A 24,441-nucleotide genomic window follows, 5' to 3' on the forward strand; every position below is an offset into this window, starting at 1 on the left:
CTTATACATTGAATTATTATTCAGATATACTTAACTTCACTGGACAAAGTATAAAGCTTGCCAATTCCCCAGTCTTGGGAATTCTGAATTCCTGTTAGGTATTCTGGAGCTGCTATTATTTATAGAATAAGAGGATAAAATACAGCTAACTTGTTGTAGTATGATTTCCCCAGTCCCAAATACACTATCTATTGTGAGAGAATCTAACTATTTTTTCACAAGGTGGGACTAGGGAAAGCTCTCAAATTCCTATGGTGTAGGGATAAGTGGGATAGGAAATTCTCAAGAGTGAGAAGGGAAGTTCTAGTGAGGGAAAGGACAGCTCCTATTGCCAAAGAACTCTCATCAATTATTTTGGAAGAAATACGTTATATTTTCAATACAATATTTATAAATGTTATTAGAAAAATGTAAAGTTTTGTGTAAAACTATTTTAAAAATCTCAAAATGCAATTTACACATTATTTTATAAAAACCAGCATGACTTAATTTCCCCCATATTATACTCTTTATTAACAGGAACAAAACTTATTGTCCAAAGTCATAACATATCAAAGAAATACATATCAAAATCTACTACCATTACTTAGAGTTTTAACATTTTATTGCATATTTACAATGTGTGGCACATTAAAAGGATTTACAGTAGAAGCCAAATATCCCAGCCCTTAAAAATCTATTAGGAAAGATCGAATGAACCATATATAAATATCTTTGAACACATAGATTGGAAACATACACACATGATTATAATTTTACAGACTTATATAGGTAACTGTTATATCCAATAGAAATAGGGTGTTGAATAACTAGAGCTGGGTGGTACTGAATTAAAAAAAAACATTGAAAATATGAGATTTTAAAGGCTAAAATATCTTGCAAAAACATAGCTATCTCCTACGCACAATTGTGAGGTAGACTTCTTCCCACCCTGTTTTCTGACCACTATTTAGGAGTCTTCCCTGCCAGACAGATGCTCTCACATTGCTGTACCTGGGATGAATGGCAGTGCTTGTTGCTTACTACCCTTTCTCCACCTTTTGAATAGAAATAAACCTCTTCTGTTCAATATTCAATCTTATTTTACTGAAAGCGGGTGGCAAAAGTTAGTAACATTAAACAACCCAAAGTTGTTTCTTCTAACTAATATAAAACCATGCTTGGACACTTTTAATCTTTCAAGGGAAACAAATGCAAAAGTTTCAGGCATAGAAACCCGTTGGGTGCAGTTTTGAGCAGATAGGTATTTGCTTCCTCAATACCAACTGTTGACCATGAATAATGCTATTTTTTCTATCCCAAATCTACTCCTAATGTTTCAAATATGAATCATAAAAATACTTTACACCTTTCCACGCATCCAAAATATAGTTAAAATTCAGGACACAATACAACCACATTGAAAAATGGCATGGCAGCTTCTCTAAAACTACCATTATGACATAGAAATTCTAGCCCTAGGAAGTCACACAAAGAAATGAAAGCCTATGTCATCTCAGATTTATGTTAAGAATAATCATAGCAGCCTTCTTTATATTTGTCAATATTGATAAAGACCCAGGTATTTATAAATAGAAAAATGTATTTAAAAAAACTCTCAACAGTCAAAGAATGGAATACAATTCAGCAATAAAAAGGAACAAACTACTAATATGCCCAACAACATGAGTAAGTCCAAAACATGGTGAGTGAAGAGAAGTCATCTACAAAGAGTACATGCTGTGCAAATCTATTTACAACAAGATCTAGAATAGAAAAAAAATCTCACCTATGGCAGGAAAAATAAGTAGGATGGGGACAAGGATGGACTGGGAAGGGCCATGTGATAACTTTCTGATATTTGACATTTTAATACTTCTGTACACATTTGACAAAATTCAGCAGATGAGCACTTAAGATTCCTGTTAAGTTTATGCTCATTTTTCATTTTGAAAAAACATAAGCAAATACTTCTACTTAATGATATGTATGTAAAAATACTTAGTAGACATCTATAGTTTTAAATGCCTTAAATATATCTGGATTAACTGATGAGTTTTCAGATACATAATGAAAGCATGATGTTAACTAGCTAGATGGAATATTGCAACATTTTAGTTAAAAAATTTTGTAATAAAACTTGAGGAAAAATCCATAGGAAATACTTACAAAATGACACCACTTGTAATTTTATTATTCACTTTATTGTAATATAACTATCAAATTCTTCATCTTGGCTTTAATTTAGAAATTTCAGAGCATGTAAAGGATATTCCTGAGTGTGAGGTGAGAAATAAGTTCTCGATTCCATTCTGGCTCAAGTTTGTCAAAGTGATTTTTTGATTCCCTCACACCTCTAAAAAATAGAATACATACATAAATTCCGAGCAATATTGCTGGTTAGATTGACTAAAATAAGAGGTAAGATGAAGAAACATTCTTAAGAGAAAAGTCAAGAACAGAAAAAGATTTTACCCTGACTACTAAGTGAAAGAGAACCAAGGTAACTATAATAGAAAAGATGAGTAATCCCAAAATATGGTATGTAGCTTGATCATAGTGAACAGCCCCTAAGTTCTGACAGGAAGAACATAAGAATTATTTTCCTGTTTCTGCCCCTACGAGGAAGCATTTAGAATGCATTAGAGATGGCATTTGGCTTATAAGTATTTCTAAGTAGATGACTCCCTGAGATACTCTAAGTTGGCTTCAGTCTTCAATGGTCTTTTGTCCAGTGGTTTTTTATGTCTGATTTAAAAATCTGTAAATATTCTGTTCTTAATATCTAGAAACTGATACTGGCTTTTACTTATATGAGAGCTCCTACAACATTATACGTAGGAACTACATACATTTCCTCATAAGAGTTCTCTTATAGAAACAGTCATGATGCTTTTAGAAATGTACTCACTGCTTTAAAAATATTTAGCTCTTGCTAGCTAATCTTTGATCTCAAAGCTTGTAAAGGCATAATTTTGTCTTATGAAGCCCAGGCACTAGTGACTAGTTTTCAAGTTTGCTTTAAAACAGTGCAGTTAAGTTCTTCAACATATCTATGAACCCTTTTCAATCTTCAAACATTCTTGTACGTTATGTTATTCACAGAGCAATCATAGTTCCGTCCATCTCTATTACCAGTCCTAGAATTATCATTGTCCAAGTTTGCCAACATTGATGCTACCAGTGCAGTTAGACTAAATAATGTAAGTCTCATGGCTTTTAAGTTTACTTTCTAACCTTATTATTAAGCAACTTCATTATTAACCTTATCATTATATTTGAGCTCAACATTAGTTCTAGAAATTGTCTCTTACTAATCTCCACTCCAAATGACTTTTTTCAGTTTTTTACTAATGAACTTGTACCATGTCCAGTCAACATCAAAGCAGATGATCCTCCTCACTTGTCTTCTGATCTATTATCCTCCTATTAAGAACCAATTAGTCTGATATAAAAATTCTGTAATTTACTGATGTGATAACTCTACCCTTACTGCTTTCAGTATGTAAAACTGGGAAATGACTACAGGGCAAATGGGATTGAGTGATGGGCACAAGCCAGAAACTACTGTTTCCCCACAAACCTTATGTTTGTCACTGGAGACAAGCCTAAGATTAAACAATGCTCTTTTCAATTACAAAATAAATACTTCCCATTTTGGATAACAATTTAGCTAACTTAAAAAAACTGTAATTTATTCCTGAAATTATTTTATGCATTTGTATTTAATAACCAGAGAAGTCTAGTGATTTTTATAGACTAGTTCATGGCTAAATCAGATTTTGAACTCAGATATTCAGACTCCAAACAACTTCCATTAGATTCACTTGTTTTCATATTAACTTTTGAGTTTTCTTCATTATCCTCCTACTAATAAAGTATAGCCTCGACTTTTCCATGGTGTGCCCTGAAATACAATAATGTGTGATGTTAAGCCAGTGCTTCATTTCGCTTTGTCAAGGAATTTTCCCCCTAGATACCAGAAGAGTCTTTTCTACTCTCATATTAAACTTCTTATTCAGAACTGAAAGTGACCAGTGACAACTGCCAAGCTTGTTAATTTAGTTTGCTATTCAGCTATGTCTGGCCTTTATTTAATTATAGAAAAAATTTCCTTTGGGGATTTAGCTAAGATTCTCCACTCATGCAAGTCTTGTTCATTTATTATATTTACTTTGTTAGTTGCCTGTACCATTTTCTATGGAATGAAGATATAAAGGACTTTAACAATCATAATCTTTAGTTTTTAGTACCCAGGGCATATTTTCATTATCTCCTGAGAGAATGGAAAAAGTACAATATAATGTCCAATCTCTCTGGCAAGAAATTTACAATGTAAGAACTCTAAATTCTTTCTAATGTAAACATTAGAATGAGATAGGTTCAGCTAATCTTTCAATTGTGCCACCTGTTTTAAATTAGAGAGTATAATTTGCCTAGAACTATTAGAAAAAAGTAATTCTCATGCTTTTATTAAGGAATAAGCTATCAAAGATAATACTAAATTAAGAAAAAAAAAGAACTGAATGGCACAACTTATGCCAATTTCTACAGTAATGATTAAACAATGAACATTATAAGACTTTATAACACTTGAGAACACTGGCCAAATTGACTATATGATAAGAGAAGTGTACAGTATTCTACACAGCCATGAAGCCTAGGCTTGCCAACATCTAAGCTGGCAGGATGTCCATCACCAATGAATCATTCTAGAATAAGATCATGAACAATGAGAACTGGGAATAATGCCAAATTCATCCAAAATGGGGTTACCTTTCCATCATAACTCTGTTGGGTTTGACAAGTATAAAGAAAAGAAAAAAAAGATGCCAAACTTCTGTTTTACACACACACACACACACACACACACACACACACACACACACACGCATGCTAGCACACATGCACACACACACACACACACACAGATTACACTGGAGCAAACATAACGATTAGAAAACACAAGGAAAAGACAAAAATCCCAAAACCAGAGGTAAAAAAAGCAAATGATTCCCAATTATTATTTAATCATTCCCTGAGATGAACTAGAGTAATGTGAAATGAGGTGGCAAATATCAATAGAAATGATGGTGCTTTCTCTATTTGTATGTGAACATGCAAGAGTTTGTGATTTATAATAGACTTCAGTCACTTCCTTCACATGTACTCTAAAAAACCTATGACCCTATGGGGGGTAAGACAGATTATATTGGGATATTGTTGGGTTTTCATTCATTACTATATATACAGATACCAAGTAGCAGCAAATTTACAAATGAACAACAATATTTACTGTTCTGGAAGGACTTTCATGTTATCTGAAATATTCAAATTGAAAATAACACTTTCAGATGCAACCTTACTTCTGTCTGGTAGGCAGGATAGCTTAAGGCATATGACAGTTAATTCATCTAATGATAAATAGGTGAGTGTATGCTAGAAATAAGAGTCTGATTACTTATAATCTTGTTCCCTTCTAGCAAAGTCCTAATAAAGACATTTTAACTGTTCTGAAATTCAGTAAAAAAATGATAAGAATATGAGTAAATATCTAAATTAGCTGATTTCCATTTATATTTAATGCCAAATGGCTTCCTTATGAGCAGGTTTACTTGTAAGTCAATCATAGTATTAGAAAATTTGTTTAAAACACACATCAGACTCCAACCAGGATTATTACTACTCTTATAATAGACCACTCACATACAGGGGAACTGAACAACTGTTACCCAAGAGCAAAAGGCTGGAAATATAAGTCACACAAGAATCATTCCCTCGAGAACTTACGATACAGCAGGTATAGATATAAACAACTCAAAAAATGTGTTTAGCACCATCATAAAGATTTAAATGAAGAAATGCAGAAATTCATACTTATAGTAGATAAGCCCTAAAAGACTGAGAGGATTATCAAATATAGAAAGAACTTCCAGGATGTTCCGGAAGCATTGGCAGCATAAGACAAGAAGGAACAGTTGAAAACTTTGGCCCCATATTTTCTGGCATTTCTGAATAGAAAAAAAGGCTGAAACTCTAAGTAAAATTGCTCCAGGATGAAAACAGCGATTAATACTATAAACAAATTCATTGAAGTTGAAACATCAAGTAGGTAGCTAAAGCACAGGTGTAGAATTTTGGAAGAGACACACAACATAGGACACAGGGATAAAACAGAAACTCTAAATGAGACACCCACAGAAGAACGATAGATACTCACAGAAGATCCTGAAATATTCTAAAGACAAACATCTGTGATGCTTAGTGTTTAATGAAAACACATTTGAATTAAGTTATGTGACTATACTCACAGTTATGGCAGAGAACACTATCTTCAAGGGAGGATATACTTACTCTGGGATAGGTTACTCAGTGGTACAAAATGTTGAAGAATCAGAGAAGAAAAAACCGAAAGGGATTGAGAAAAAAAATCATTCAATCTGATACCTACAAGCCCTCTTAGAATCATTTCACCACAGTGTGGTAGAGAACCAGACTGCACGGTGCTTAGCAGGGAGCAAGGAGAATGTAGGGGCAATGGATAAACATTTCTCTACGGAATCTGGCAGTGAAGAATGCTGGAGAAATTAGAATGTTCAGATGGAGTTTTTTGCATTGGAGCATATAAGAACATTTGTAGACAAAGGAGAAGAAACCAGCATATAAGTCTTTGTACAGTTCTGTATCAATCACAACTAAAGTTATTTTTTTAAATCTTTTTCAAAAAAATTTTCTGAAATGAAAAACCATATAACTTAACAAAATTTAAATTATATGTGTCTTAACATTTAAACATAATATAAAATTAAGGTACTGGCATTTAGTATTTTTTTTCTAAATGAGTTGTACAGTTTTTGTAATTAGACACTTTAGGATTTATTTAGCTTCTTTTATGACAAGTTAGATTTTTTTTAACAATTGCAATCTGAGTTCCAGAAATATCACTCTGATACCAGGGATTATGTTGCCTAATTATGTATGCCTCCTTCTCTTAACACTTCTCCCCCTGAAAACAAAATTTTGCCATTATTTTTCAAGGTGAAAAAGAGAATAATTAGAATTAGTATTCCATTATTCACAAGTTCTTAAAGATCTAACTTGTTTTTTACAATTACTTTTCATAATAAAACATGCTTAATTATTCTATATACATGCTTACATATAAATTTTCTGGCTAAGATACATGCAACCAACATGAAAAAACAAATATTATACCATCTTCACAATCCTAAGAATGCCCTTTTAAGTAAGGCACTCATTATGAAAATAGGATATAATCACCAAATTAAATAAGATGTTTAAAAGAAGCCTTTTATTAAGCACAACCAACTTTTAATACATTATCAATACAAATAGAAAAAGTGTCTTTTAGTGAATATATCAAAGATCTGAAGGGATTTCTTCATACTGACACAATAAAATAATAAAATTTAAAGAAAAATTATAAAATAAAAAAATGAGGACATCATTGTCTACTAGTAACAGATTAAGTTCAATCTAAATTTACTATATCACCTGGGGAAGAAGGGCAACCACTTTTTAAAGAGAATTCCTAAACTCTTATTAGCACCAATCAAAGCTTATTATCAGTTGTTCACCTACAAACTGACAGGTCAGATAAAGCTTTAAATCAAATTTTCAGTGCAATGTTTACAGTTCCTTTTTTTAAAATACTTGGAGTCTATGGTCTCAAAACATATTAAAGAATGATGCCTTGGTAGCTTCAAGGTGTTAAAACGTGGAGAGAAATGTCTATGGAAACAAATGAGGCTTATCCTGGCTGTGAAATGCATCTGAAGGTACGGAGGTGGCTGTAGGATGCAGACGACATGCGGGAATATGAGCTGCAGGTCTGGGAAGTGGGCAGTTATTAGCTCTCTGTGGCCATCATCTCAGGATGTCTCAGCTGCTGCCTTTTGAGACTAACCAGTTTCATCCTGTCTCTGATATGTTCTGCAGTAGAAGCCATGTCACTTGGACTCCCAAAATACTGTTCAGTTCTAAAATCCAAACAGGAAAACCGAGTGAAATTAAATAGAAATCCACTGGCTATACACCCATTGTCAAATGAAAAGGAAGCAAAATATAACCATTTCACAGTATTTAAGTGATACAGACTTTGAGTAGAAATTGGTTCATCTCAAGATTATCCTGTTTGAGTAGTAAATAGCAAAAACATCCTTTTTTCATGACATAAAACATTTTAAGAAATTAGGGGAAAGTCTATACATACTAGAAGTATATGATGTATATTTATAATAATTTCAAGAAAAAAATGAAACAATGGAGATATTCTGCTTATAAATTTTTGTTCCACAAGCATACACAAATATGAAGTTTGAATGTGTACTCAGTGCTAATTGTCTAATTGTTTAATTGTCACATCAAATGTCTAATACATCTGGCAAGTAAAATGTTCACTTAATGTAAAGATATAATTTGGGAAATACATAAAAATCATTTAATTTTACCTTACTTGGAAATGAACTATATTGAGAGTCACAAAATTTTTTAGGGCAGAAAGGATTCTTGGAAACTACTTAATAAGAAACTCGTTTTTTTTTCAGATCAGAAAACGAAGGACTGAAAAAATTAAATAACTCAACTAAAGTCACAGAGTAGAAAAAACAGCATTTGAACCTGAGTCTTCAAGCAGACAATCCAGAGAGATAATCCATCTCATTTATTTTACTAGGAGAATATTACAAAGAAAAAAAGCTGAACAAGCTTATTTGTCAACAAGCTTTTAGCAGAGTATAGACATTATCACACAAGACTAACAATTACAAATATTAAAAGTAGTGTCTGCAAAATTTTAATGACTAACTTGTGCTTTTATCTTAAAATAGATGAGGTAATAATACATGTATGCTATTTGTTGAACATAGGAGGAGAAACCTAGTCAAATACTAGGAACAGACATTCTTAGGCTGACCTGAATAGAACAGGAGGCAGTGAAATGTAAAATAGGGAAGCTGACAGCTCTGGAACAAAATAGCCATAAGCATTCCCAGAATACTATCACTAGAAATTTATTGATTTTTATTTTTATTCTCTTTCATTGTATACATTTAGCATAATTTTAGGTTACTTCTCATTGTTAAGGCTTAGGTATGACTAGAAATTATTTAAGTATAGACTGAATAGAAATTGTTCCAAGGAAATAAAATATTTTATTAATATCAATTTCAAATAATCAATGGGAATTCGTTACATAGCAGAACTGATATTACGTGTCAGGTTTGATTTAAAACAAAAATATCAGATGAGTGTATATGTTCATTTTGCTCATTAATTTCCTGCCCCATAACCTGAAGAGGTATGAATATAAATAGTGTATCACAATTTTTAGATGAGAGAATTGAAGCAGAGTGTTGAGTGCAAGGTGTCAGAATTAATAAGTTGCAGAGCTGAGATTTAAACCTAAGCAATCTGGTTCTAAAGTCACAGTCCTATAACACTATTCTACAATGCAAGCAGAGTTATACTCAACTTTTGGTTTCTGCACTGCTTGAATTAAACATCCTCTGAGTCACCTCTAAATTACTTTGACTAAAGTTTAGACACACGCAGATGATACACCTTTTGATTTTTTAAAAAATGAATTATTCAAACTTTAATAATTTTTAAATATCCTTTTTGAATATTTTAGGTCTAGCTTTTTCTTTTTCATTATAGTTCTTGCTATTATTGAGATAACATCGGTTTACAACACTGTGTAAGTGTTAGGTGTATCTTTCTCATCCTTTTACTGGCCCGTTTATTTACATGTGATTATTTCATATTTTTATCACTGAATTTTTGAAATGATCAGAATCTCATTATTTTGCAATTAGAGAAATTAGGACTACATATGGAATCTTGCAAAAGAAATGGGGCAAACCTGGATGTGCATTCTCATTCTCTTAGAAGCTATGAACTCTTTCTTAACTTTTCTGAGCATCTGTTTTTGTAAATAAGATGATTATCCCACTGGCTTGACATTGTTTGGTCAAAAAGTAATGAAGGAAAGTGCTTTTCACTGTTTCTTATATTTTATGATTTCACTAAATGTTAGTAATTTATATTTCTTTAAATAAAGTCTCATCACTATCCTCCTTATAATCAAGGTTAAAACTTGCTAATGTCAACCTAATTGATGACTTTCTTTTACAACAAACTGCCAAGAAGCAACACGTAGCCAGTACCAACTGTTATTGTTGCTAAGAGCAGAGTTCAGAATTTTTGAAAAAAAATTAAAACAAATAATTCTTGGGATTAATGAATGGGGATCGACGCTAATTAACTTGGCTTTTTCAAAAACAGATTTTCCTTTCTTAATTATTTTGTTTTAAGCTCTCTCTGATAGACAACATTATAAGAACATGCACCATACCCATCAGGATAAACTACAGGAACAGTTAATCTATCCAAAAGTGATTTCCCAACTGCTTCAATTTCATCAAACTGCTCCTCATCATTAATAGCTTCAGGCTCATCTGGACAGTCTTGCAAAATCTACAACAAATGAAAAGGTAACATTCATCAAGAAATACAGAAAGGAAATCAAGTTCATGGAAATTAAGACTTGAGGTGTTTTTTTTTTAATTCTTAGTACCTCATTTACTCCACTGTACAAGATGTATTATTGGTAAAGTTTGTTCAAGAAATTCAAACAAAATAAAATATTTTCTAATATATAATTGGAGCATGAAAAATTTATAGTGATTTCTAAGAGAAAATAAAGCTAGACTACTTTTGTAAAATAACTTTCGAGATTTAGAAGAATTCTTTTATTAATTAACTACTCAATTCTTACCATATGTTTATTTAGTAGCTGTGGTATAAATGAAATACAGATTTTTGGCCTCAAGAAACTTAGAGACTCAAAAATAAAGAAAATAAAAAGTCGGAAACAACATATATTCGTATTACAAAAACAAAACTCATATGATGACCACTAGACTTGACAAGTTATTTTAAAACTGATCTTTTGACCTGGGTTAATTATAAATAAATATGATCTAATTAAAATGTAGGAAGTTCTACAGTTCTTGTTAAGATACCAATTTCTTTACTTGACTATTACCACTTATATATAAACAAGAAAAACAGAAAAAGGGAGGACCTGGAAAGTACTCATTTTTACGATTCTTTTTCATTACTTAATCATGTTTATTTCAATATTACTTAGAAAAGAACTTTTAAAATATTTTAAAACTCTATATCCAATGCGCGTGGCTGCATTTGCGGCAGCGCGACCTCTTATAGGCTAGTTCTCCCTCTCAGAAACCTGGCAAGGTACTGAGATCATCTTGCCCACACGGCAGAACCTGACAAGCTCTCTGTGGCACATTAGATAGGCCAAACACATTAGCAATGATGGGTCTCATTCCCCTTTCCCTGAAAGAACCTCCAATGTGGCACTGCTAGGAAGAACGAGTAAAGAGAGAGACTGCTAAAATCTCAGGGCTAGGACAAATGGAGACATTACTGGTGCCCACTAGAGAAAAATTGATGATCAACGGGATGACAGTGATGACAGTGATACTCAATTTTAAATATTTCCCAATCAGTCCACTATATTACATGTACTATACTATGCTATGTATACTACATACACTATTATATACATAAATATATATATATTTAGTTGCTTATAGTTTTTTCAAGTTCTGCTTACAGTTGTGGTCATGTTTATGCTTACTGACATAAAATAGAACAGTCAAGGCGAATTACTACAAAGGAATTTCACCAACCTTAAAATTGTAAAATAATCTTCAACTGAGTTTTTCCCTTTTCTGTGTTTTTTTTTAAATATTTTTTATTGAATCACCAAGTGGAGGGTTACATAGTTCTCAGGATTATGTTAGTTATACAATACTCAGACACCCTTCCCTTCACCAGTGCCCATCTTCCATCACCAACCCCCCCAGTATATCTGCCGCCCCCTCCCACCTCCCCAGTCCCCACCCTTGTACGTGATAAGTTTCACTTCGTTTACGCTTTATCTCGATTACATTCCATGTTTCAACACACAACTCACTACCGTTGCTGGGGTTTCCCCCAAAAAGAAAAAGACAGTCCTATTGCCAAGGAAGCATTTGATAGTTCTCCATTGCTAAGAATATAGAGATACTAAGTCCCGCTGTTTGTTACATAACTTTTCTTTTTCCCCCTTGCCCCGCGCCCCGAGTTCACGCCTGTTTAGTAATCGCCACGCTGTCTGACAAAGGGGAAAAAACCAAAGAGGATGGTTATTTCCCATCATCAGCCGGCGTGGGGCTCTGGCTTAGTTGATAGTCTAGTAGAGTGTCTGCAAGCAGTTTCTGGAACCAAAGGTCTTGCGCTGGTATCGGCTCCGGCTCGAGATTCCACCAGCGTCCCGCTGTTCCATGTACATAATTTTTCCCCTTATATCCCATTCCCACGCCACCAAGTCTGTTTGCTTAATGGACATCACACTATGTTTGACACCACGCCGCGTTTCTTCCCGAGAAAGAAGGATATTTCTTCTCAGCCGGCGTGGGGATATAGCTTAGTTCAGTCTAGAGAGATGGCTACCACTTTGATTGCCTTCAATATTTCAGCAAAAGACTTACTATTCTTGTTAGGATCTCCCACAAAAGTCCGACCCATTAAGAAGGAACCATTACATATTGCTGATACTAAGATGACATTAGGTCGAGGCCGCGCGGTTTTGGGTTTCTGTATAAAGTCCAGGGAAAGTACAACCAGAAATAACATCACTACAAACTTTTACCCTTTTATGGTGCTCATAAGATGGAGAAACCTAGAGAGAGGTTCGGCGTCTCCATTTTGCAGTCAGAAAGCTGTGGACCCTGCGCTGTGCTCGGGAGGAAGGGATTGAGAGAGAGAGGTTAAAAGAATTGGGGAATCCCCCGGTTTCCACTCTCGCAGCCCGCCGTGGGGTCTCCGATCCCGTGCCGGAATTAGTTCAGTGGGCTGCTTGGAGTCCAAGGGCGCGCTTTTGGGTTCTTCCATCCTGCTCGATCCACAGCACGGCCCAAAGGCCCTTTTCTGTGTTTTTTAAATTAGGCCTTTCAAGTGGTGCTCAGGAGGGCTGGTCAGCCAACTTAGCACCTGAATGTCTGAAGATGCTGTGCTGCCTGGACCCCTCAGTACCAGGGATACACAGGTCACAGCTGTGGGGCCTCCAGAGATTCATCTGGTGATGCTCATGCACCTTGTGGTACTGGGAATCGAGCCCCAGTCAGGTGCATGCTAACTATGCACCCTAGCTGCTGTTCTATCTACTACACCTTGAACTGAGTTTCTTATAAATGTGACAAAAATAATATGGCTCTCAAAACTAAGCACTAATTTTCTATTAAAAAAAAAGGACAACCAGTGGTGGGGCTTAAAATAATTTAAAAAGCCTGAACCATATCAATTCTTATATGATTCTTTAAGAGTGTATAGATTTTAAAGTATCCTTGCAGTAACATTTTTTAAAAAGTATTCTAAAGAATTAAAAGTGGTACTAGAAGCCAAATAGTCGTCATTCCTCAACAAGAGCGGGGAGCAGCAGGAGTACTATGACTCACAGTGGGCGAGGGACTGCCAATAATGTACTTTGGCTTGACAAGTGCAGATGACTCAGGTATGTTCATGTGGCAAATCATCGAGCAGAGCACTTCTGATTTGTATACTCTTTAAGCTACTGTTACATATTCCAATAAAAGCTTTATTAAATCTGTAAGTTAACAAAGTCAAACCATTTTAACATTCTGAATTAAAATGGAGATTGTATACTTTCACTCATCATCACTGAGTTCCCTTGGAGCCCCTTTTTTTTTTCTTTTTTATTTGCTGTGCCTGGGATAAAATCCAGGGTCCAACACACGTTAGACACACACACAGTTAGCACTGAGCTAAGTCTCTGGCCCCCTCTGGACCATTTTAAGCTAAAATAGCAAACTACAGAGTTCAGTGAACAGCTCAGAATGAATTAACTATAGACATTTTTCAACCAATATACTGTACTGCATAATACAAAATTGCTTAATTCATAAGATTCCTGGAAATGGCTCTTCTGCTCTACGGAACACAGGATTGAATTTATAATGTAGGCTTCTCCTGCACTGCATCTGAACCTCTCTCCCACATACAAAATTTTCTTGTAGGATACTGAAATAGTTAAATGCACAACAGAGTAAAATGAATTTTCACTGTGCAGGGTTATGAGTAGAAAATCTTTAATAGAAAATCTGTCCCTAAAACACTGCCTATCTCATTTTTTTGACTACTAAATTAATTGAATAATGGATTCTAGAATAAAATTTCAAATGTAACATGAATGTTTTTTAAAAAGTGTTTTATCTTAATTTCTATTCTTATGATTTTAGCTGGGAAGTCCCTACTTTAAATATTACATCACAATGCGCCTTTAAAATTTTTTATGGTTAAAAAATAAATAAAATAAAATTTTTTTACGGTAAGCAGTAATAGTCTATGAAGCAAAGTTTCCATACCCAGCACCATAAAAGGGAGGAGGGTCAGGATGACCGAAAGAGTGGAAAGCACGTTCAGAGCCTCAGGTCTGATGATGGGAGAAGTACTATAAAGGGAGATACTGAGCAGCTTTAGGCTGCACTAACTCCAGGACTCCAGCACTGACAGGACAGATTGCTTACAGAATTTGATCTGGACCATCTAAAACAAAATATTACTTCTAAATACAAACTTAGGCTATGGTACAAGTATAAATTTGGGGAAACATAGCTGGCTCAAGTAATGCTCTTAAAAATCTTTGGGGCTGGAGAGACAGTAGAGTGGTTGGACACCTGCCTTACCCTTAGCCAAGCCAGGTTTGATCCCTGGCACCCCACATGGTCTCCTGAGCCAGGAGTGATTCCCAAGTGTCAGCCAAGAGTAACCCCTGAATATGAAAGACACTAGTAGAATTGTACAAGAAAAAAAAACCTCCAACCCTATCAAAAAATGAGGAGAAGAAATGAACAGAAGTTTCCTCGAAAATGAAATACAAATGGCCAAAAGGCACATGAAAAAATGCTCCACATTGCTAGTCATGAGGGAGATGCAAATCAACAATGAGATATCATCTCAAAACAACAATGAGATATCCTCTCACACCACAGAGACTGGCACACATTCAAAGGAACAAAAGCAACCCAGTGCTGGCGTGGATGTGGGGAAAAAGGGACGCTCCTTCACTGTTGGTGGGAATGCTGACTGGTCCAGCCTTTCTGGAAAACAATATGGACAGTTCTTCAAAAACTAGAAACGGAGCTTTCTTATGACACTGTAATACCACTTCTGGGAATATACCCCGAGGATGCAAAAAAACACAGTAGAAATGACATCTGTACCTATATGTTCATTGCAGCACTGTCCACAATAGCCCAAATCTGGAAACAAACCAAATGCCTTAGTACAGATAACTGATTAAAGAAACTTTGGTATATCTACACACTGGAATATTATGCAGCTTTTAGGAGAGATGAAGTCATAAAATTTGCTTATAAATGGATAGATATGGAGAGTATCATGCTAAGTGAAATGAGTCAGAAAGAGAGGAACAGACATAGAAGGACTGTACTCATTTGTGGAGTACAGAATAACATCACATGAGGCTGACACCCAAGGACAGTAGATACAAGGGCCAGGGGGATTTCCCCATAGCTGGAAACCTGCTTCATGAGCGGAGGAGAGAAGGCAGATGGAATAGAGAAGGGATCACTAAGAAAGTGAGGCTGGAGGAACCAGTTGGCATGGGAAATGTGTGCCGAAAGTAAATAATGGACCAAACATGATGACCTCTCAGTGTCTGTGTTGCAAGCCATAATTCTCCAAAGTAGAGAGAGAGTACAGGGGATACTGTCTGCCATGGAGGAAGGGGGAGGGTGGGAAATGGGGGGTGTACTGGTGGGAAATTCGTGGTGGGGAATGTGCACTGGTAGAGGGATGGGTGTTTGATCATGTGTGATTGTAACCCAAACATAAACGCTTGTAACTATCTCACATTCATTCAATAAAATTAAAAAAAAAAAGAGTAGCCCCCTGAGCACCACTGGATATGGCCCCAAATCCATACCCTTTCTGCACCCAAAATCAGCATACTTTAAACAATATTCAAATGAAATAAATATACAATATTTATCTACAATAAATACTACTGAAAAACAAGCACACCTTTTCTGCATTTGAGTGAAATGCAATGGCCATCTCCAGTCTATGTACTCGCTCTTCAGATGCTATTGTAAACTGCTTCCATACTCTGTTCAGACGAGGAAGTGTGTCCCCGGAAGATCGAGAAGTGCAACGCAAAGACTGGCACAACACAACTGTGGCCTGGAGCAACTGTCTTCCATAGTCATAAGTACTCTAAAATAGAAAAAGATAAGAGAAACTGTAACTTAATAAATTCTGAAAAGCGGTCTGGGAAAGTGTGCAGAAGGACTGAGGTGACGACAAATGATACTACTAGGGATCATTTCTTAATGATCTCTCAAGCACTCACTACTACAAATTATCTGAGTATAGACAATAAAGGAAAAGCAAAACTTTCATTCATCTAGTTGGCTTTTGGGCCATATACATGGTGGTACTCAGATCTTACTCCTGGCTCTGTGCTCAGGGATCATTCCTGGTGGAGCTGGGAAGACCATATGTGGTACCAGGGATTGAACCTGGGTAGGCTGTGTGCAAGGCAAATGCCTTACGTACTATTGCACTGGGAAGCAATATTTCTAATGCTTCTTTCTTGTTCAGCTTGCTCTCTAACACTATTTTACCCATTTCATTCAGCTCAATTCCACAACCAAAAAAGAATGTCTGTTTGGTCATTAATCAAAGCAAGTGGGTGAAAATAGGCATTTAAAATTTATATAAAAAATCATAACTGTTAAACTATAAAGGCAGTTATTTGGGAAAAAAATAAACAAATCTACTTTTCACTCATACAGAAAATAATTTGTACTGCTATGCAGATCCGGTGAGTTGCAAAAAATCAGGGATCTCTAATTTACTTATGTTAAATTTTATGAATAAATAGTGGGATTGCCTAAAAGAAAAAATGCCATATCGCATAACATAGGTCAGAAGAAGAAAGCCTACAGACCCTGTCTTCAGGGAAAGATAAACCTTCTCAAGTTTTTGAGGCTAGTTTTGATATGCCAGCTCACATTTTCCTAGTTCTGTGATATTTCTGGAATAGCATAACTAACCTGTTTGGACTCGAAGGGTTAAACTACACTATAATCATGCAGAGAACCATTCAAACATTGAGCCTGTAGGAAAGGAAGATAACCAGTTCTGCACCTGTGCAACATCAACAAATTTTCTATGCTTTTCCAGCAAAACTTTGGTTTCCTGAGCATCATCGCCCAATCTGATGTGGGTCTTCAGCAGAGCATCCAGAAGTTCACTTAGCCATTCTACTGCCTAAATGAAAATAAGTTACAGTGAAAAACTTGGAATCATACTCATTACATCAAGACATCATATTTACAAATATAATACTATCATAAGATTAATGAGTCCATTATTTGTAGCCTAACTTTCTAGGAGCGTATTTCAATGTTAAACTACATGAATTAATAAACTCTCCTCAAAAAATTTAAATCAAGACATTAATATATTTTTTAAAATTCATTTAAAATTAGATGATTTATATAAAACATGTTTATATAACTTAGCTGTTATTAGAAAGACTACTGTATTATTTATTTACTATTCAATAGACTTCCTCTATTTCCTTAAATGATGCTCTTCAATGTTCTACAGAGAGCAAACTGAGTGACTATCTAAAAAGCTGTCTTATGCACTAAAAAACAATGTCTTACACTTGTCTTTATCATAGTGTGAGTGACAACCAATTCAATAAAATAATTTCAATTTCTGGCTCAATGGAGTATTTCATTGAGAAAGTAAGTCAAATGAGACCAGTAAGGTAACTGAAATTAAAAAAAGTATCATTTCAACAGAGCAAACTGGAACTGGGCTTAACATTTTTATTTTCTCAAGCAGCTCAAATACACTTTTGTTTACAGTTAAGTGAAATCTAGCTTCTAAGAAAAGACTATCTAATTTATCAGAATGATGTTTACCTGGGCAGCATCTTCTTCACACTTAAATAACTGCACCATTTGCAGCATCTTTAACCTTCGCACATCTACCATGTCTTCACATCTAATAAACCCAAACAGAAATTTAGGGAGTAATTTCAGTCTTCTCAGTAATTATTATAACAACATCAGAGAATACATGTTTTATGGTCTACTAAACTACTTAAGTGCACTCCATTAGGTAAATAAATTATTTTGTACTAATTTGTATTATTTTTTTTTCTGGTTTTGTGGCCACACCCAGCAATACTCAGGGGTTACTCCTGGTTCTGTGTTCAGGAATTATTCCTAGCAGGCTCAGAGGACTATATAGAATGTTGGGCAAGGAACCGAGGTTATTTGTGTGTAAGGCAAGTGCTTTACATGCTGTACTATCACTCCAGCCCCATGATTAAAATTAATTTTAAGGGTGTCTCTATCTGTATTATACCGAATCTCAAAATACCTTAATGACAGCAAATCACAAACACTTTTTAGTTTAGCAGTGATTCTGTGAAATTCTGAAGCCAAGCAGAAACACTGTAGTACACTGACACATGGAGACAGCTGAGCTGCCTGTTAGTATTTTAAACAAAATTCAAAGATACAAAAGCAAATGTAAAGGTTGAGTTTTTAAACTCAACTTTTACAGACGGTTTCACTTTCATTATTCTTATTCTGGCTGCAGAAAGGTTATATAATAGACTCTGGGTAAGATGATGTGAAATTCCTTTTGATTTAAAACTTAAATGCAAAAGAGTCTTTGAAAACTTTTAAAACTTATAGCAATGACTGCAAAATATTGCACCCCAAAGATTAAAAATTCATTTTTATGAATATACACCGTGTAGCATAGCCACATGGCATTTTCAGATCATTAACAGAACCTCCCAGGAACTTGCCCCCTGCACCAGAGAGAAAAATAATAGTTATTAGGCAGAAGTTCCTTCTCCCCCTTATCTGCAAAGAATTAATTTGATTATTCTCACAATAATGGATGATAAAACTCAGCTCTTATCACCTTTTCCTCTTCATTCCATTGATTCCCATTCCTAGTTTGATTAACACCCATAATTTAAATATGGAATCAACCTAAATGCATGTCATCGGATGACTAGATAAGGACTTTGGTATTAGATGCAATGACAATTGCACACGCAGTAGTGTAATGTTAGTCCCTGGAAATTCCATAATGATAAGGTGATAAAATGATGAAAAAGTGAAAATTTAAAAGAGAACTTAAGGCAAATAAAAATACCAATGTTTAATGGATTTAATAACAGCCGAAAAGTCAAATTAAAGTCGAAAGGCAAAATTTTAAAAAATTTCCAAAAATGACTTTTCTTAAGACAGAAAAGTCTACAGGCTACACTGGAAAATGGAATATGAAATACTTGGGTGTAACTAAAAGTTTTTCTACTGAGTGAAAGTGAACTATTCAGAACTGGGGAAGTAATACAGAAGGTAAGGTGCTGGCCTTGTACACAAGTGACCTGGGTTCAATCCCCATCACTTCATATGGTCCCCTAAGTCTACCAGGAGCTATTCTTGAGTAAAGGAACAGTAGAAACGCTGTGTACCTTTGGGTGTGACCCATCTTTGAGATGACACCCCCAGAAAAGTATACATTAATTCAATAAATTGTTATTACTTGTTCAACAATATATGCGGTATTAATTTACTACAAACATGACTGCTGCATAAAGAGATGCGAACTAGTACTTTTATGTAAAATAATATATATTACATTATTTTTCAATTCAATTAATAAACGTTGTCTTCACAAAAATTAACAGTCAAACTTTGCCTTTGTTTCCTAAGCTGCATATCTTCCATCACTCCTTGTATGTGGTCCACATTTTCTTTATTTTCAATGGTTACATCCTTTCCATAGGCCCAGGATGCCTGATTGGAGATCTGATCCAGAAGACCTTGGCCTTTTTCACGCAAACCTTGCAATCCTACATCTAAAATAAAAGTAACTAGATTTAATCTCTTAAACAATGCAGAATTCTACCCCCTACCCAAGTAAAACTGTAAGAAAATATCTTACACTTAGATTCCAAATATTCCAGTATTGTACCTTAAACTATTTCAGGAAGGAGTCCTCTAAACATTTAAAGCAAAAAAATCTACTTAATATGTGGCTCAATCAGAATCCCCATCATGCCAAATTTTCCCTAATGAGAATTGCCAAAGGGTGAAATATTCATATAGAGAATTAGTTATCAAAATCAAGAGTAGGAAGAAAGTGTGAGAATTGATATTTTGACATGAATCTTCCAATTCTTTTCTGCCTGCTTTTATACAGCTCATTTTTATAAGAACAAGGCAGTATCTTCTTCAAAAAAGCGTATGAGCTACAAGAATTCAAATATACAAACAATGATTTGTTGTAAAAGGACGATACACATTATCCCACCCAAAGAGAAATAACACTTGGCATGTTTATAGTATAAATTAGACAAGAACACAGGGATTTTTTTAAAATAAATTTGGGAATATTAAATACTAAATCTGTATTATGCATACTATTATTTAAAATAAGGAACTGCAAGTAAAATTCCAAAATAAACATGATTTTTCATACCCATTCCTTTAAGTTCTTTTCAATAATTAAATTGCTTCAGTTGCATGTCACCATTTCCTTAAATTTCTGCTCAAAGTTCCCACCTCTACTTCTCCAGAACCATATGGTCTCACTTCTGTATATGACCCTCTACCACTCTACTAGTTTTTACCTCATTCACTATTCATCTATCCAGTCATTATCTAGGAAAATCCATAGTACTTCTTATTATAGGAAACCGTAAAAGGTCTTTATGTCAAGTGAAAAAACTAGATTTTGAAATCTGATCCCTTGATAGCATGTAACCTTGGCAATATTCCCAGTTTGGGAAAATCAGAAGCATAAGACCAAACCATCTTTCCACCCCCTTTTAAAAAAACAAGGTTAGGATATGGCAACAACAAAAATCATTGCAAAAAAACACAGTTTGGGGCATACAGGGTTTACCACAGAACAATTCACAGCTAATTACAGTATATGCATGCACTACAAATAACTTTTATAGTATATGCAAGACATAGCACCTGTAGATATAGCTGGGTAAACAGGAAATTCTAAAGGCTCACAGAAGGAGAGTGATCGCCCAATAAGGAAAAATAAAAATTTTCGCTAAAATTATACCCTTCAAGGGAATAAAACCTTTTAATCATACTAATTTTTCCTGTGTTCCCTATAAATAATAATTAGTTCAGTATAAGTTGACTTTTCTAACCATGGTCATATATTTTTTAAAAGAACTCTTATGTTTCAGCATTTTTAAAATCTGCTTACCAACACTTTTCAGCTTCTCTTCAAGCAGTTTTAAAGTTTGCTGAATCGATGCTCCATCAGCTGGTGCTACATCTACGCACAACATCCCTAATAAGCCATCCAACTGCTGAGACAACTAAAGCAGAGGGACACCAAAGAGATAACCCTGATGTAATCAGCGTCTAAAGTGTTTAATGATTAATGAGGTTCAAAACTAATGAGATTATCACAATTATATTTGAAAAAGACTATGCTGTTAAAAGACAAGGATGGATAATTAGAATACACTTTATCAGAGACAGAACACAGAGATGCATGCACCAGGAAGACAAAGAATCAGGTCAGCAGAATGCAAAAAAGCATTGCAACTCCCATGTGTATCTATGTTAAACAGCATAGACATGGAGAGAAATCAAAATAAAATATATCTACTAAATTGGAACATTCTACTTAGACAATTAAAAGGTTTAATTACATGCAGAATGACTGAGAAAATACAAATTTTAATCAAAGAATTTTTATCTCATCTCCCCCACCAGTAAACTATTTTATTGTTCCGGGAAAATAATTTAAGAGACATGCAAACCTGCAAAAATTATGCGCAGATAAGTGTTCAGATCATTTGAAGAAGAGAAAAGCAACTAAGCAGACACTTACATCTTGGGCAACACCATGAAATTCAAGAGCTGCTTGTAAGAGATTTTGCCTAAACTCCAGCTGACTGGCCTGTCGGTAACAAACATCACTAAGTTGTTGCTGCAGTGACTTCAGCTCCACCAGATCTTCCTCATCCCCAGCATTTAAGAGAGCTGCAATTTGCTGATTAAGTTCTACATAGACTGCAAACCATTCCTGCAATAGACATTATTGAGTTAAAGATCAAATCAATTCTGGAAGGGTTACATTACACTTTATTATTTTTCGGACACTAAGTAGCATGCATGAGAACTTTTTAAGACACAATTATGTAAATTTAAAGTGAAAAGTCCCCAAGCCCCAATTTTCCTACTATGATCCCTAGAACTTACTCCTGCTAATAGCCTAATCTCCTATATTTTCATGCTGACTTCTATAAGGTCCCTTTCTTTTCTTTCGTGCTTGATTGAAAACCAGGCCACTCTTAAGAAAACAATTCATCATGCAGCTCTCTCAGGCCTATTGTTTTTGCTTGCACAGTTAACAAACTGCCGGCCTGAAGGTGGGGTGCACTGCTGTTTCATTTCTATTACTATTCCCAGACCGTTTCTGTCTTCTCTCGGCAGCCACAGGTCCTATGAAGTATATTCCTTGTGGATCACATTCTGCCAACGGTTACCTAGTCTCAACTGTGAAGTAGAGCACAGGCCAATGCCTTTCTCTCAATGCCAGTCTTTTTCCTAACTTCAATCATTGTAATCAGTTTCTTGACTCCCTCCATAACTTCCAGTTATTCTGTACTCAACCCACCTCAGCTCTACTCCAGTGGACATAAAATCTGGTCATTATTTGATAGTACCATTCTCAGACCAACTACTAACTCTTCAGGTGACAGCCTTTAGTAAGTTTACTTCTATACCTACCTGAGGCTGACCAATCTATTGACCTTCGCACATTTTACTGTTCAGTATTCATTAAGCAGCCTGAAATGCTCAGTTCCAACTATAGTTTGAATGCTACAACCATCTCCCAGCACACAATCAATGCCCATGTCTGCTCTCCCTCATTCAACCCATCAATTTCACATGCTAAAATCGCCATCTTTCTCTCTACTGGTTGTGCATCTAGCCAGAGAAGCTGTACATGACTAGATACAACTCTGTGACAGGTCTCCTTGGGGTACTATGGTTAAATAAATAACCTCAGCTTGGTCTTCAGGAATATTATTATTCAAGTTTATTCACTTTCCCATTCTCATGATCACTAAAATGTTTTTTCATTCCTCAAATTTCCAACTCCCTTTTCACCCTTAGCTAAAAATCTAACTTCATGGTTCATATAGAAATAAATCAGGGGCTGGAGAAAAAGTAAAGCAGAAGGAGAACCTTTTTTCATAGGTCAAACTGAGGTTTAATCCTGGGTACCCCATTTAGTACCCTGAGCACTGACAGAAATGATCCTTGAATGCAGAGCTAGGTATAAGCCCTAAGCACCACTGGGCGTGCCCCCTCATGCATCACCCCCATCAAAGCAACACATCCGAATGACTACTCTCATCTTCTCACTGATAAGGACAGGGATGTTACTTCGTGGAATAGCAGTTGCCTTGAATATGTGAAGCCCTGAGTTCAGTCCCTGGAACCACGAAAATTTTTTTTTAAAAAAAGCACTCATTTGGGGAACATCAAGTAATATGTGATTGGAGATCCTGCGTGGGAAGGGAGATGCATGCTGAAAGTAGACTTGAGACTGAACAGGATGACCACTCAATACCCTTATTTGGAACCACAACACCCAAAAGGAAAGATAGATATCAAATTGAAATGCCTTGCAACAGAGGCAGGGTGGGGTGGGGGGTGGGATGGGGAGGAGGGATATTGGGTTCATGGGTGGTAGAAAATGGACACTGGTGGAGGGATGGGCTCTTAAACATTGCATGAGAGAGAAAAAAAGCACGAAAATGTGTGAATCTGAATCTATACCCTCACTGTGACTCACTAATTAAAAATAAATAAATTAAAATAAAAAAAGAATTATAATAACATACTTTTATAGGTCTATTCAGACTTTCCCCAGGTTTACTAAAATTTACTAAATTTTCTAAAATTTAGTAAGTTGGGGCTGGAGCGATAGTACAGCAGATAGGGCATTTGCCTTGCACACGGCCGACCTGGGTTCAATTCCCAGCATCCCATAAGGTCCCCTGAGCACTTCCAGGAGTAATTCCTGAGTGCAGAGTCAGAAGTAACTCTTGTGCATCACCAGGTATGACCCAAAAAGCAAATAAATAAATAAATAAAATAAAATTTAGTAAGCTTAATAAATTCTCATCTTTACTAAAACCTACATTTGTAGGACTTTTCTAATTCATGTAAAGTTTTAGTGTATTAGCACAAAATTATTCATATTAATTTTAACTTCATGCCTGTAGAAAAAACA

General features: G+C 35.2%; 1 protein-coding gene across 5 annotated transcripts in view; it reads right to left on the minus strand.

Moving 5' to 3' along the window:
* Window positions 1-586: 586 nt before the first annotated feature.
* The window catches only part of SESTD1 (SEC14 and spectrin domain containing 1), a 126,772-nt gene continuing 102,917 nt past the window's right edge, over window positions 587-24,441 (minus strand). For all 5 annotated transcript variants that reach the window (XM_055121591.1, XM_055121592.1, XM_055121593.1 and 2 more), the window contains 8 exons: window positions 22,024-22,218; window positions 21,388-21,502; window positions 19,855-20,014; window positions 18,051-18,132; window positions 17,263-17,385; window positions 16,135-16,326; window positions 10,355-10,476; window positions 587-7,979 (listed from right to left, as the gene is read on the minus strand). In XM_055121591.1, coding sequence (XP_054977566.1) covers window positions 7,850-7,979; window positions 10,355-10,476; window positions 16,135-16,326; window positions 17,263-17,385; window positions 18,051-18,132; window positions 19,855-20,014; window positions 21,388-21,502; window positions 22,024-22,218 — 1,119 coding nt within the window. In that variant the 3' untranslated portion in view covers window positions 587-7,849. The remainder of the gene's footprint in view (window positions 7,980-10,354; window positions 10,477-16,134; window positions 16,327-17,262; window positions 17,386-18,050; window positions 18,133-19,854; window positions 20,015-21,387; window positions 21,503-22,023; window positions 22,219-24,441) is intronic.

The sequence above is a fragment of the Sorex araneus genome, chromosome X (assembly GCF_027595985.1).
Source record: "Sorex araneus isolate mSorAra2 chromosome X, mSorAra2.pri, whole genome shotgun sequence".
NCBI classification, from domain to species: Eukaryota; Metazoa; Chordata; class Mammalia; order Eulipotyphla; family Soricidae; genus Sorex; species Sorex araneus.